This window comes from Tinamus guttatus, unplaced genomic scaffold (assembly GCF_059628265.1).
Source record: "Tinamus guttatus ecotype Peru unplaced genomic scaffold, ASM5962826v1 Tinamus_guttatus_pri_ptg000602l, whole genome shotgun sequence".
In the NCBI taxonomy this organism is placed as follows: domain Eukaryota; kingdom Metazoa; phylum Chordata; class Aves; order Tinamiformes; family Tinamidae; genus Tinamus; species Tinamus guttatus.
Window position 1 is genome coordinate 6029007 of NW_028289136.1, and position 13634 is coordinate 6042640.

General features: G+C 42.1%; 1 protein-coding gene across 1 annotated transcript; it reads left to right on the forward strand.

The window, feature by feature from the left end:
- Positions 1–1014: 1014 nt before the first annotated feature.
- Positions 1015–12121, forward strand: LRRC32 (leucine rich repeat containing 32). Its single transcript, XM_088534950.1, is given in 4 exon segments — positions 1015–1333; positions 5181–5271; positions 9932–10208; positions 10211–12121. Coding segments are annotated over 3 exon segments (2025 nt in total). The 5' UTR covers positions 1015–1333; positions 5181–5184; the 3' UTR covers positions 11872–12121.
- The last annotated feature ends 1513 nt before the right edge of the window (positions 12122–13634 follow it).

Genomic DNA, 13634 nt, shown 5'->3' on the forward strand with positions numbered 1-13634 from the left:
GGGGAAGCTGATCAAAACTAGTATGATGAGAGTCGAGCCAGGGGGAACCTATCCAGATTGTGCTAATCTTGTTGACAAGCAGTTCATTTGGGAGTGAAACACGGGTTTTTGTATCCCTTGCACCTCACACCCTCTCCCACCCACATGGCCGCCCCTTTGCAGCACTTGCACCTCGCACGTTGAGGGCACATTGCAAAGCTCTTTGGCACATTAGCTTAACCACAGAACTGCATGGCAGCAATTCAGGCTTGTGAAGTTGGGAAACAGCAGTGGCGAAAGCAGGTCAATGGCAAGTTTTCCAGAGGCAAATCTTAATTAATTAGGAAAACGATCCGAAGGAACTCACAACTAAGCAGCTGCTCCAGCCCTAGAGGGCAGCACAAAATAATAAATAGTTGAACTCGCAGACAATCTGAAATCATCAAAAGTATCCCTTTTGCAATGGGAATTTTTACTAGTGGGTCTGGTATGTGTGCGCTAAATACTGGGTACTCAATGCCCAAAATCAGCAATCTCATCTAGATGTTTGGACACCTCTTTCTTTGTTCATATCAGACTCCCTTTTTTCTGCATGGCCCCAGAAAAGTCCTCACAGGTATTTTAAGTCAGATGCATGGTAACCGATACCAAATCCCTATCCTCCCATCTGACTGATATCACACTCCAGAACTGGTAGGAGTGTTACTCAAAAAAAAAAAAAGAAGGCAGGGGCTTCATGTCTTCCAGGAAAGATTTCAAGACTGTGGTCCTTCAATTTATCAACAGCAAATATAAAACCTGGATTCCCCTAATTCCGTTTCCATAAGGATGCAGATAGCGATTTATGTCAAGGGGCGGGAAGGCTGCAACGCTACGGGAATGTGACTCGCGGAGCCGAAACCCTAAAGTAAACACGCTGCCTGCACCGTGTGTGGGGTTAAACAATGCAAACCGGCCAAAATAAGTCACTTATTTCTCTGACAGCCCAATCCCGGCCGTCTCTGTTGTCAAAATCTCCTTGTTTTCCCATGCGAGGGCTGCAGGATGTTGTACAGTAGCTGGCTTTGTTCAGAGCGCAGCGGTGCCTAGGACCCAGCACGAGCCCGCGGAGGACTCGGAGGGGAGACAAGCGGCATAACTTAAAGCAGACACTGTCCCAAATAAGGTTATTTCCCTCAAACATGCCTTAGATCTGAAGTTGTGAGTAAGCCGTTTGTGCATCCTGAAGGGGTGAGTGGGAAGCTGAAGAAGAGCTTTCGTCGGTGCCAGGACTGAACCCTTTCTGAAGACCTGGATATGCTTTTCAAAGACATGATAAGCAGTGCACGGGGACTCAAGGAGCCCTTGAAACAAGGTAAATGTGAAATGATTTGCTCTTTTTAACAGCGAAGGCACTAACACAGAAGCCAAGTTTGTTGTCTGGAGAAGGATCAGACTCTGGGGAGTTTGGTTTGCATTTTGTGTATTCGCTTTTATTTAACCTCTGTTTGGCACAGAATAACTTCACTGTAAGTTGTCTTAGCAGTTAAAAATTCTTTAGGGGAAAAATTGGAAGCTAGTGCTGGCGTTAGCTACAAATGTCATCTGCTATTTTTTTTCAAGTTTAATATTATAATAGAAATATGGGCAAATCTTGTTCTAGTGTGGGAACTGCACAAACTGAGATTAAATTCTAGCTCTACCACAGTTTTCAAATGTGTCTTGCGGCAAATCACTGCTCTCCTCTGCTTGTGCCCTCCCATCTGTTAAAGGGGCATAGTGATGCTGCCTGGGTACCATGCTTCTTCTAAGTAACAGCATATTTTTCCCATTTGCTGAGACTCCTTGGTGGTGACACTGAAACCACCTGTATTTTTCAACTGTGAATGGAGGTGGGTGATTTTCCCAAACTGTGATGGAAAGCTGTGACATTAAATATGGCTCATAGCTCAGTTCTGCTCTGAGAAATGCTCGTATTTTTATCACAGTTGACTGGCACCATGAATGAAGTTGCTTCAACTTGGTAGAAGCCTCACAGCAGCAAAATCTCCCTTAGATGGAGTTACTGCTTTTGCTGCTCCCAGGTTGATGTTGAAAGCCAATGAGATGTCCCAGATGAACCAAGTCCCAATGCAAGTGGGAAGATGCTGTGCTTGGCAGGCTTCTTTATCTTGTCTAGCATTTGCTCTTTAAAATCCATCACTGTAACGTGCCACATATTGGGATGCACCTCTCACGTGAGGACCTGTGACAGCAAAGGGTCCATGATGCTAAATTACAGGAGGTCAGTGGGCTCCTTTGAGCTCTTTGTGGTGCCCTGGCCATGGGTCATGTGTGGCTGAGACCTGCTGAGAGGGGACAGGAGAAGGGGATATGGTACTGAATACAGAAGATATTGCCAACCAGGGTGCATGGTCAAAAGAGCTATTTGGAGAAAATCCAAACAGGAAAAGATCTGCATGTGCAGGAGGGTCGGACTAGATGATCTCTAAAGGTCCCTTCCAACCTTAAGAATTCTATGATTTGCAGTTGGGCAGCTAAGCTGAAAATGACGCTGGGAAGGGAATCTCCATAGGTGAGAATGTAGGACAACAGCATAAGGAGCATGCTCCTGCTCTGCTCTGGGTTGAGTCCATGTGGTCTAATATTTTGGGGAAGACACCATCATATTCTAGTACTTGGGGTACCTCAAGGTGACAGCTACCTTAAAAATGCTCTGAGGGACAGATCCTTTGCTTATTATGGATCTGCCTTGCACAGCAGCCATCAAGTCATTTTATTGGTTGGAAATATATCCATTTTCCAGTTGCATATGAATTTATGAAGTTTCAAAGTATGTTAAGACCCTGGATTGTGCCAAGGTTATAATTTAAGAAAAAAAAAAAAAAAAGGATTGTATTTTTTGCAGTAGTAGCATGATAGAGCTTGCAGAGCATGGGTGTCCATTATGGTCGTGCCCTGTTGTGGGTAATAGCCAAGGAGAATTTTTCATCTTATTTCATTGGATTTAAACGCAAGCAGTTTCCTTCTGAATATTCTGAGGAATGCCTTCAAAATTGTACATCATGATCAATATATTTTCTTAGTCATCCTCTCTTTCACTCCCCAGACAAATTTCCTTGTTCAGATTCTAAAAGCATTGACTCCCTGTAGGTCTCAGGCAGCAGAAGAGAGAACAGCAAAGATATTGTAGATCGTGGTACCAGCAGTTTCTTCCTCCTCAGGAAGAGTATGGAAGAACAATTTGAAAGAACAATTAAAGGGCTTGAGAATAAACTAAAAGGCTCATGAATGAGTATCTTTAGGCTTGTTTCAGGGAGGGGGAAACTGATCTTGCTGTTGAACCTCAAGGAAAAACTCACAACCTGACAGATCTTGGGGACCTTGTGGATAGAGGAAGGATGTGAGCAGCCTGCTCCAAAGCACATGGTTGTGTCTCCCCTGGCAGAAATGGATATCTCATGGTGTCAGGTTCTCTAACCCAGACTGGTGCTGAGCTGCAGGAGCCCTATAGACACTTCATCCCCGGGTGAACTTCTTCATCAGTCATCATGCTCTGTGGAAGCACACAGCTTCAGATGCATCCCTCAAGTAGTGACTAAAGGGAGGAATCCCCACCAGCTGGAAACTATATCTTCTCTTCTATTTTTCACTTCCAGCCTCATGATGCTCTGTGGGTGGAAGCCACTGGATAATGGTACATTGACACAGCCTTTTGGAGGCACATGCAAAGGAGATTGGCTTTGGGGCTAGCCAGATGCAGGCTTGCTCCTGAAAAGGCTCAAGAGCAGTGCTAACAAAGCCCTGCTGCATGGAATTCTGTTGAGACCTGGCATGTATCTCACTGGCTTGGGATGTGGGCAGGAACAAACATGTGGGCAGTGTACAAACAGAAGTTGACGTACTTATAACTGTGGCTGTAATAAACAGGTGATCTCTAGATCTTGTATTGGCAGTGTTCAAGTACCATCTCTGCACCTCTGGTTTCCCCATCTGTAAAATAGCACGGATAGTCCTTCATCAGGGTGCTGCCTACCTGTCTGAACTTCCCCTTGTTGATCATTTCAGCTTGAAAGTTTTGCCACCTCCAGCTGCACAAGGCTGTGCTTTGTATGTCTTAAACATTATATTGCTAAACTTTCTCCTCTACAAGAATTTTTTGTTAGAAGGTAAATGACCCTTCAAGGGCCATGGGGCTAAAACTCAGTAGTTCGAACTACTCGCTGGAGAAGAGCCTGCTTGAGAGAGACACACGCAGCCTCATCTGCTCCTGAAAACTCTTTCCTTTATTGTTTCTGAGTTACCTGATGACATGTGACACTGAAGTCTCATGTTTGGATTCATCAGCATCCACCTAGACACATGTAGTCTTGGAGGATGAGTGTTTTCCCTTGCCCTTGCTAACATTTCTTTCCCACAGCTCAGCAACAGGCCTAGCATTGCTGACTGCTCCGTTTGCTGTCATTTCTATGCTATTTTTTGAGTGCCCTCCAAAGAGTTAAACTCTCTGAAGAATTCTTCATTTCAAACAGATCCATTCCATTTCATATCTGTGCTCTTTCCTCTAAGGCATCTGCTTTCAAGTCTGTTTAAAAGTTTGTCCGTACCTGAGATGTATAAAATGGAAAAATTTTGAAGAAAAAGTTCTCAGTGCATGATTTAAGCTGTTTATATTAGCCCATCAAATCTGGCTGTGCTATGACTAATGAGCACGTAAAAGCTCTTTGACGCTATGTGATGAGAAGAGTGGAAACTTATGGAAACTGTTTCCAGTACTAGTTGTTTCTTAGTGACACCCATTCGCTTTGGTGAGGAGTCGGCACCCCAAAACCCAACCTGCCTAAAAGTGCCTGATGTGCCTCTAGACAGAGAGAGGTAGATCTGGAACGTAACTCTATGTTTGAAGGTTGTTCTACTTCATGATGTCAAGCAACACAGCCCAGTGTAAGCACACGGCGTTAGATGAATGACCTATGTACCTTTCAGGTAGCAGCTTGAATGACACCAGGAAAATGCCGTGAAATGCCTTGGATTTACTTTTCAAGTCCTCATATATGTGTCTCTTTTCCTCATCAAGTTTGAAGGTGTGTCAGTGGGAATTTATTGAACTGCATACATGTCTTTCCATGCTAGATGATATTCTGGCTTCAGCTTTTGTCCACTTGCATGAGCTGGCTCCTGTGTTGAGTTTGTGAGCTAACCATGATCACTTTTCCCTGCAGAACCATGAAACTGTACATCGTCTTCTTCCTGGCAGCGCTAAATAGAGGGTTCTCCAACCATCGGCCTGTGGAGGGGACATCCTGTGAAGTGGTAAGCGTATGTCCCTACAACAGGCCCCTTTAGATGCCAGTTGAGGTGAGGTTGCCCCTGTTACAGGCACTAACTGAGGTCTCTGTGGAGGGAAACCCAACATGTCCCCCAGGAACAACTTCTCCTGGGATAATGAAGTGGGCTTTGCTAGGCTAAGGGATGCTCTTCAAACCATTCCCAAGCAGCATCTATTCCTCACCGTAGCAACAGCACATTAAGTGTGGGGAAAACAGGGGGATTATTGTCTCCATTTTTTTCTGAAGGGGGAATTGGTTGACAGAAGTATGACCTGATTTCCCCAAGACTGTACAGAGGATCTCTAACAGAGACATAAAAAAGGACTTAGACCTAAAGTCTACTTCTTTATTTTAGCTTTAATTCACATTGTAATCTCAATAAAGCATCTTCTGTGAAATACGTCCATATCAGTCCTCCTTTTGTAACAGCACTGAGTCTGATCTCTTCCTCCTTGCTACATCATTGCTTCCAGTGCAATTGTCCCTAGTTTCATCTGGGGTAAGAAAAGTGACAAAATCTGTATGTCTTCCCATACAGAATTTGCCCCTTCAATTTTTGCATGCGCCTAATTCAATATAGTAAGTGTTCTTCACAGACGATCTTGAGTTCACTTACTCCTTCCTTATCCCAGTGTTGCTGATAGTAACAGGGCTTTTAAAAATACTTATCTATTTTTTCTTTTTTGAATGTTGAAGCTGTTCAGCACAAATCCCCAAGAATTTCCAAAATAGGGAAAAAAAATAATTTGTAAGCAGTACAAATCTCCCTTATGGGACTCATTCCATTCCTGCCCACCCTGCTGTATTACTGCACTTCCTGAATTCCAGAGAAATTAAGACCTAGTATATATAAAAAGATCTTGGGAAGGTGACTGGCTAGCTCTGCTCATTGGCTGGAGAGGGAAGGCTGATGAAACCACTATAAACATGACAGTCTGGATCCCATGTATCACAGTCACGTGAACTCGGGGTAAGATACGCAGGAATCCAAGGAGCTTCGCCCCATCCCATTTCTTGATGGGTCACAGATCAGACTGATTCTTGGGAAGTAAACATTTTCTTGTTTCCACAACTCTAAAGTGCTTTTGGCTGGCCCACTGTGGAGGCCAAAAGACCAAGGTTGTGTGCAGTGAGGCTGGGATACACTCAGTACCGATGGAACACGCTCTGTAGCCAGTGCCTGGGATTCTCATCTGGTCCAAATTAATAGCTGAGCGCTGCTAATTTCAATGGAGCTTTACTAGACATCATTTTCTGAACACTCTGTCCAATGAAAGTTGGAGCATATGAATCCAAACACTCTGCTCTGCTTAAAGAAAGAGAGAAGCTACCGAGTAAGCTGACAAGCCCACTGGGAGCCCCTGTTATTTCACGGCTTCAATTTTCATCCCAGTTTCACTGTTTTACATGTTACTTTCCCCATGGTGATACCTTTAAAATAGCAAAAGATCAGAAATGGGAGCTTTCATGCCAGGTTTTCTGGAGATGAATGAGTCAGAAACCTGTGCCCTTCTCTGACTCACTACCGGTGTTCGTTTTGTTAAACCAAAGCCTTGTCAAGGAGGTTTTAGAAAATAAACAATCCATGTCACGACTCAGACATGGGAGTGAGCCACACTGATTTAACATGCTATTAAACATCTGCTGAGCCAAGGTGAATGTCAGCAATCCATCCATTTCCAGGAGAATAAGGAATAGCTTAAATATCAAGGAAAGAGGTTCTCCTTAGATTTGGTTGTGTAGCTGACCCTTCACCTATGTAGCTCTTTTGGGGACCAGACATGGACTCCTAGCACGTGCAAGTCAGTGTCAAGTGGCTCTCACCCAAATTCTTTGGTTCAAACAGTCGTGAGTTAATAGGGGACAACAAAGCAGAAGCTCAGCTCCAGCTACATAGTTTGCAGGGCCATTACTAAGGTGGATGACAACATCCACCCAGGGCTGAGCCTCCAAGCTGGGGCTGAAGTCAGAATTCAAATGACCCTCAGCTTTCGGGTTGTTTGGAAAGTTTTTAGGGCAGCACTTGACTGGAACAAGGCATGGGATTGATCAAGCATTCTGCAGCTGATGGACCAAGTGTTCTCCACTTGATGGGCTAAGCGCTCTCCACCTTCAGTGCCTCCTGCCAATGGGCTTTAAACAGACAGGATTGTTTATACCACTGGCAGAGCTGATGAGGTTGGAACTTGAGACAGATGAAAAGCTCTTTTTTAGCCTCAAGCTGCCAACCCACTGGGCAACAGCAGGGAGGAAGGGAGATGCAAACACGCAAGCAGATGCTGTTCACTCAGTCCCACGGAGATGTGCTTCATTTTCTCTTCCTAGTGTTGATGAGAACAAAATTAATGCAGTTGGAGCCCCAGGGGAGAAAACATAGTACAGAACTGATGAGATAAGAAATACATCGAGAATCAAAACAGTCAGTGAAAAAGAATGAAAGTCAGAAAAATAGGAGCAAATGGCATACAGTGGGAAATATAGACATTATCATCCTTTTATCACTTAGATAGTTCAGCACATCAGAGTGAAGGCCCAATCTAGCAAGGGGAACTGGGTTTGACCTCATCCCTGGGGATGTCAGAGGGAACCAGCCACATGACATCGATGCAGTTTGGATCAGGCCTTGGCTACGGTGCAGACAGCCCAGAGGGAGCAAAGGGTGCTCAACACCTGTCGAGCTCTGGCTCTAAATGTGACCAGAAATTTGTTGTCCGTCTTGGGCTGCAAAATCATTGCTTCTGTTTAACACTGGACTTTTGCATCTCCCTGACTTCTCCCTCTTCCTCAAACTGGACAAAATGAGCATTCCTGCTCTCTTCTTTTGCCCTCTGGGCTTAACACAGCTTTTTCTCTTTTTTAGCTTAAGCTGAGTAACTCTGCAACAGCCTGGTAGGAAAGAACTAACAGGTGGGGGAAGCCAGAGTGTTCTTATCCCTCTCTTTCTACTTTGTTTAGCTGTGCAAGACCTGAGTGGACTGGAGGAAAAAAAGGAGGGCACTCAGATTATAATAGGCCATCTATCTGGGATCAAGATATATAATAGGAAGGACCCCAAAGCAGCTTGTGCATGTGCAGAGTTTGGCTGTGTTGTTACGTTTCTCTGGTGCACTCACATGCAGTCTCCAAAACTCACACAATGCACAAGAGATCTATGAAATTCTGGATACTCCGCACAACTCCTAAACAGACTTGCCAGATCATCCACCTAGAAGTGTGCATGAAACAGATGTTTGGGGAATGGGTTTTTGGTATTTTTTTTAAGTCAGAGAAGATAATACAATACGTCATGGAACCTGAACTCTGCTTCTCAACAGAAGTTAAGATTCAACAGACCTTCTCTTTCTGATCTTTTTATAAACAGTACATGACCCAGTCAACCATATACATTCATAATGAGAATTTTCCTTCACTAAATTAAATGCTGTCTAATCCTTTTGCATTCCACTTCCTCCTGCTGTTATATGTTCTCCTTAAGAGCAAAATATGGCTTGACATGTATGCAAAGGTGATTAGCTTGACTTTTCCAATGTTCCTGGTGAGCTCACACTTCAAATTCTGCCGTGGACACAAACTTAGTCCTAGCTGCAATAAAACCTGTGACCTACATCTAAGAGATGAATTTGATATTGACACTTGAGCTCTTCACTAGCTGGCTGCTAAAAAGTGGCCTAAAAGAGCATGACCCTCACTGTGCATCACAGCTTCTTCCCCCTGAAAACATGGTTTTCAGGATATGCTCTTTCCCTGTTGTATCACAAATGTCTCATACAGACAGTTGTATAATGGTATGCCTCCTATGACAGGAGAAGGGAATTGTTGTCTTATGGTAAAAAAATAAATAAAATAAATGCAGTTGGAAGAGAAATGGAGCATTTTGAAGGTTAGCATCAGAAATATTTGAATAGTTGAAGGATTTATTTGGTTAAAAACGCACTGCTTAACTGAGATCTAGTTAAAGGAAGACACAATCACAAATACCCAAGGAGTGTGACTAACAGAGAGAGAGGGTTTGTACCCTTAGATACTTATATATTTCTCCATGCTTTGATATGGGAGCTATCCTAGTGACAGAGAGGAGCTGTTTTAAATGCCACTTGATATTACAAGTAAAAGTTGCAGAATCTAATACAGTGCTTTAGGATGAAGTTGGAGAAAATCTGCAGTGGGAAGAGGGCAAACATTTTCACTTGGGGCTATTAAAATGAACTTGAAAGATTAAAAAAAAAAAGGGGGGGAAAAACCTTCTCACATTAGATGAAGATTGTACTAGGTAAACTCCTAAATAATTTATTTTCAAATCTAATTTTGGACACTAGATCTCCATAACATGCTGATCCAGCTCCCCTCTCGCATGGGTTTATTTATATAGGAGATATCATGGACAAAGTTATAGCAGGTATACCATGCAGAAAATGATCTCTACTAGTCTAAATCAATGATGTCTTTAAAATGATACGGGTACTAATGTTTGTTGCAAAGAAGTGTTGGGGTGCTTGTGCTTGTTGACTGAATGCTCAAAGAAAATAATATGACCAAGGTTTCAAAAGTATCTGAATGGGTGCTGAATGTTATTTTATTATATTTCATGCAAGGCTATTGTACATTTCTCAGGTGTCAACCCCTTTTCTCTCTTTCTCCGGCAGGTAAACATGCAGGCATTTTGCCACAGCAAAGACCTTCACCAAATCCCTCACGAGCTTCATCTGAATGTAAACAAAATTGATCTGTCTGGAAACCTGATTCAAAGCATTCCTGAAATGCCATTATCATTTTATACTTCCCTCCAGTGCCTGGATTTAAGCTCTAACCAGATAAGCTTCATCAAGCCAGGAGTCTTCGTACAAATGACAAGACTGCGGGAAATAAACTTAGCCAACAACAATTTATATGAGTTTGCTCAGAATACGACAGTGGGGATTGGATTTTACCTAAGGTGGAAATACTGGACTTATCCCACAACAGTCTCTACAATGGTATGGCTGAGTATTTCATTAAACAAGCTCCAGCACTGCAGTATCTCTCCTTGGCGGACAACAGTATTATAATGATATCACAGAATATGTTTCAGGGTTCTCCCAATCTTCTGGAGATAGATCTCCAGAGAAATATCATCATGGAAATAGAAGAAGGTGCTTTTGAGACTCTAGTGAACCTTTCCAAACTCAACCTCTCCATGAATTCAATTACTTGCATCTCTGATTTCAACCTCAGGCAATTGGAAGTACTTGACCTTAGCAGGAACAGCATTGAGAGCTTCCATACCACGAAGTCTGAGGATGAGTATAGCTTAAGAAGCTTGGATTTGAGTGAAAACAAACTCCACACTTTCCCGGTCATTCCCCAAGTGAACAAGCTGGTAATTCTGAACTTATCAAAGAATTTAATTCAGCTCACTGCAGAATCCCCTCATAATAAAATGGACTATATGGAGAAAGACTGGGTAGATGCATCTTTTCATTTTCTTGATCAGAAGCAAAGTAGAAATAAAAGTTCTCTTTATTTATCCCAACTCATATATTTAGACTTAAGTTATAATCAAATCAAATCTATTCCAAATGAGTTCTTTGAATCAATGTTGTCCCTTCACACCCTTAATCTCAGTAAAAACTGTCTCCAGGCTTTTACAGTAGCTTATGACAGCACACTGATCTCCCTAACCATCCTCGACTTGAGCTACAATGGTTTGCAGAACCTTTTCCTCGATGCTGGAATATTGTCAAACTTGAAGGAGCTCTATATTCAAAACAACAACCTTCAGATCCTGCAGTTTGACATCTTTTCAAGTCTTTCTAGCCTCAAACTGCTTAATGGACAGAGCAATAATATCAGCCTTTGTAGCATGTACTCAGGACTGGCCAAGCAAAGGCTTGCTGGAGAGGAAAGTGGCTGTGTATCATTTGTTGATTCTCCTGATCTTCAGTACTTGTACCTTGCTGACAACATGTTGACCATCCTACCATCGTACACTTTCTATAAGACTTCCTTGATTGCCTTGGATGTCTCCATGAATCCAGGACTGAAAATAGAAGTGAAAGCACTATCAGGACTGGAAAGGTCTCTAGAACATTTGTATTTACATGGTAATGGCCTGACAGAATTAAATATTGACTTGCCTTGCTTTAGTCACCTTAAACACTTAAACCTCTCTGAAAATCAGCTGACTTGGCTACCTACGTGGGGTAATGGCTCACCATTGGAAGTTCTGGACCTACGGAACAATAGGTTTAGTTCACTACAGAACAGCAACATTTTAGCATTAGAAAATTCCCTTAAGAACTTATATCTCACTGGTAACCCACTCAATTGCTGTGGAAACATCTGGCTTTCATCGATGATCCAGAACAAAAACGTGCATATCCCCAATGCAGAGCACTTAACATGCCAGTACACTCAGAACTTCGGGTACGAGGAAGAAATGCACATTGGGAACATTAGGCCAGAGGACTGTGAAAAAGAGGATTTAAAGAAAATCAACTTTCTTATTATATTAACATTTGTTCTGGTGTTATCTGTGATCATCATCGGAGTTGGCTCTTTTTTTTGCTTTCGCAGGCAGAACTTCAGCCATCAGTTTAAAGCATAGCTCACACCATGCCTTGACAACTGAAGAAATCAGGTGCTACACTGCAAGTGTATAGAAATGAAGGGTAAAATTACTGTCTTTGATTTTTAACTGTGGATTTCAAGACCATTTCAAAGTTCCCTTGATCTGCACCACTTGTATAGCTCTAGCTTGTGGGGAATTAATGGAGAATTTGTCATGTTTTGCACTTGCTTCATTCACAAGCAGATCTGTATAAAAAGGTTATACAGTGGTAGTAGAGATCCCTATAAAGCCCTGATAATAAATAAAACACCTTTGATGTTTTAAACTGAAATCATGCAAACCAACATCACTGTGGAGCAAAATAATACCATGCAATCTTTTGAATTTGATTGCAAATCTCCCATGAATTCCAAAGGAAAAATAATGTAGCTAAAGAAGAAAATGACATTTTTTGCTAGTCTGTTTTATTCATGACTTCCATTTAGAAAATCCACCAACATCTGTGGGAACCAAAGACTTTAATCATAGCAAGTTCTCTTTGGATACCTCCTTTTGCTTCTAGAACCTTGCTCCAGTCCCTGGGACAAGAAGAGAGAGAAAAGTGACCAAATACACCCATCTTGTCACTTAATAACTAAGGGTGATGCAACAGGAATCTCAGGTGTGACACAACTGCGCTCTGCGTCACCCAGATCTGCTCTGAAGGGCACAGTTCCACAGTTCAACTCAAAGAGGAGAAATTCGTCCCTCATGTGCAATACATATTTAACTGGGTTTAATGTGAAGAAATTCATCTCTTAGGTGAATGCTTAAAAAAAAAAACTTAGTGAATTTCAACCAGCTAACATTGGACTGATATGTTTATATTTCTAAGGAAGACTGCTGGGTTGGGAACTCACTGCATATGTTAGCATTTCAATGCAAAAAAACAAACAAAGAAAAACTTATATCTAATTGTAAGGATCACGGGAGGTTAGACAGCAAAAAAAAAAGTGTTTTAAAGATATGTATGTGAAACAACATAAAGTGAACCTGCTTCCAGGCCATTATTCAGATTACAGGCCCACTGTCTCTATCCAGAAATAAATTATGACCAAGAGGGCTGGTTGCATGAAAAATTATGTAAACCCTCATTCTGTGATGGGATTAATGTGATTAATCCATTGCATTACTGAAAGGAGACAGTTACATTATACCCTGTACACTGACAGCAGATTCACATTTTCGAAGTGGAAATAAGCTCACCAATACCTGATCACACCCTATAGGGATCCAGTGGCTTTCAAAAGAGCTTTACTAGAGTTTCTGTTAATTCCAGGAACTGTTTGTTATGGCACATAAGAGAAATAGAGGTCTAACCAAAACCTATCCAGGTAATTAACTCAGAGTCAATTTGCTGCTCCATTTCTGTTTCTTCCAGCTAGTGAATGTCAAAATTAACACACTACGAAAGGATGTATAATTCTATTTTTAAATCAGATATGTAAGAAACTGGCTGGTAGTTTTCATTGTGGGATTTTGTACAAATAAAACCACCTTCAAGTTTTTGTAAAATACACAGGGATGTGAATATATTAAAGCACCAGCTTGGAATACTCCAGAGATGAAAAGCCATGTCTTCCTATTTCTTCTATGGTGTTCAGACTTCACCTTAGGTTTGGGTTTTTGCGTGTGCGTGTGCATGGTTTTAACCTTCTAGTCTTGAAGCAGAGGCAGCTGCTTAATATTTAAGAGTGCAACCAATGGATATCACGGAAATCAGCTGAAGATTGAGGCAAGCGGTAATTAATTAATTTGTG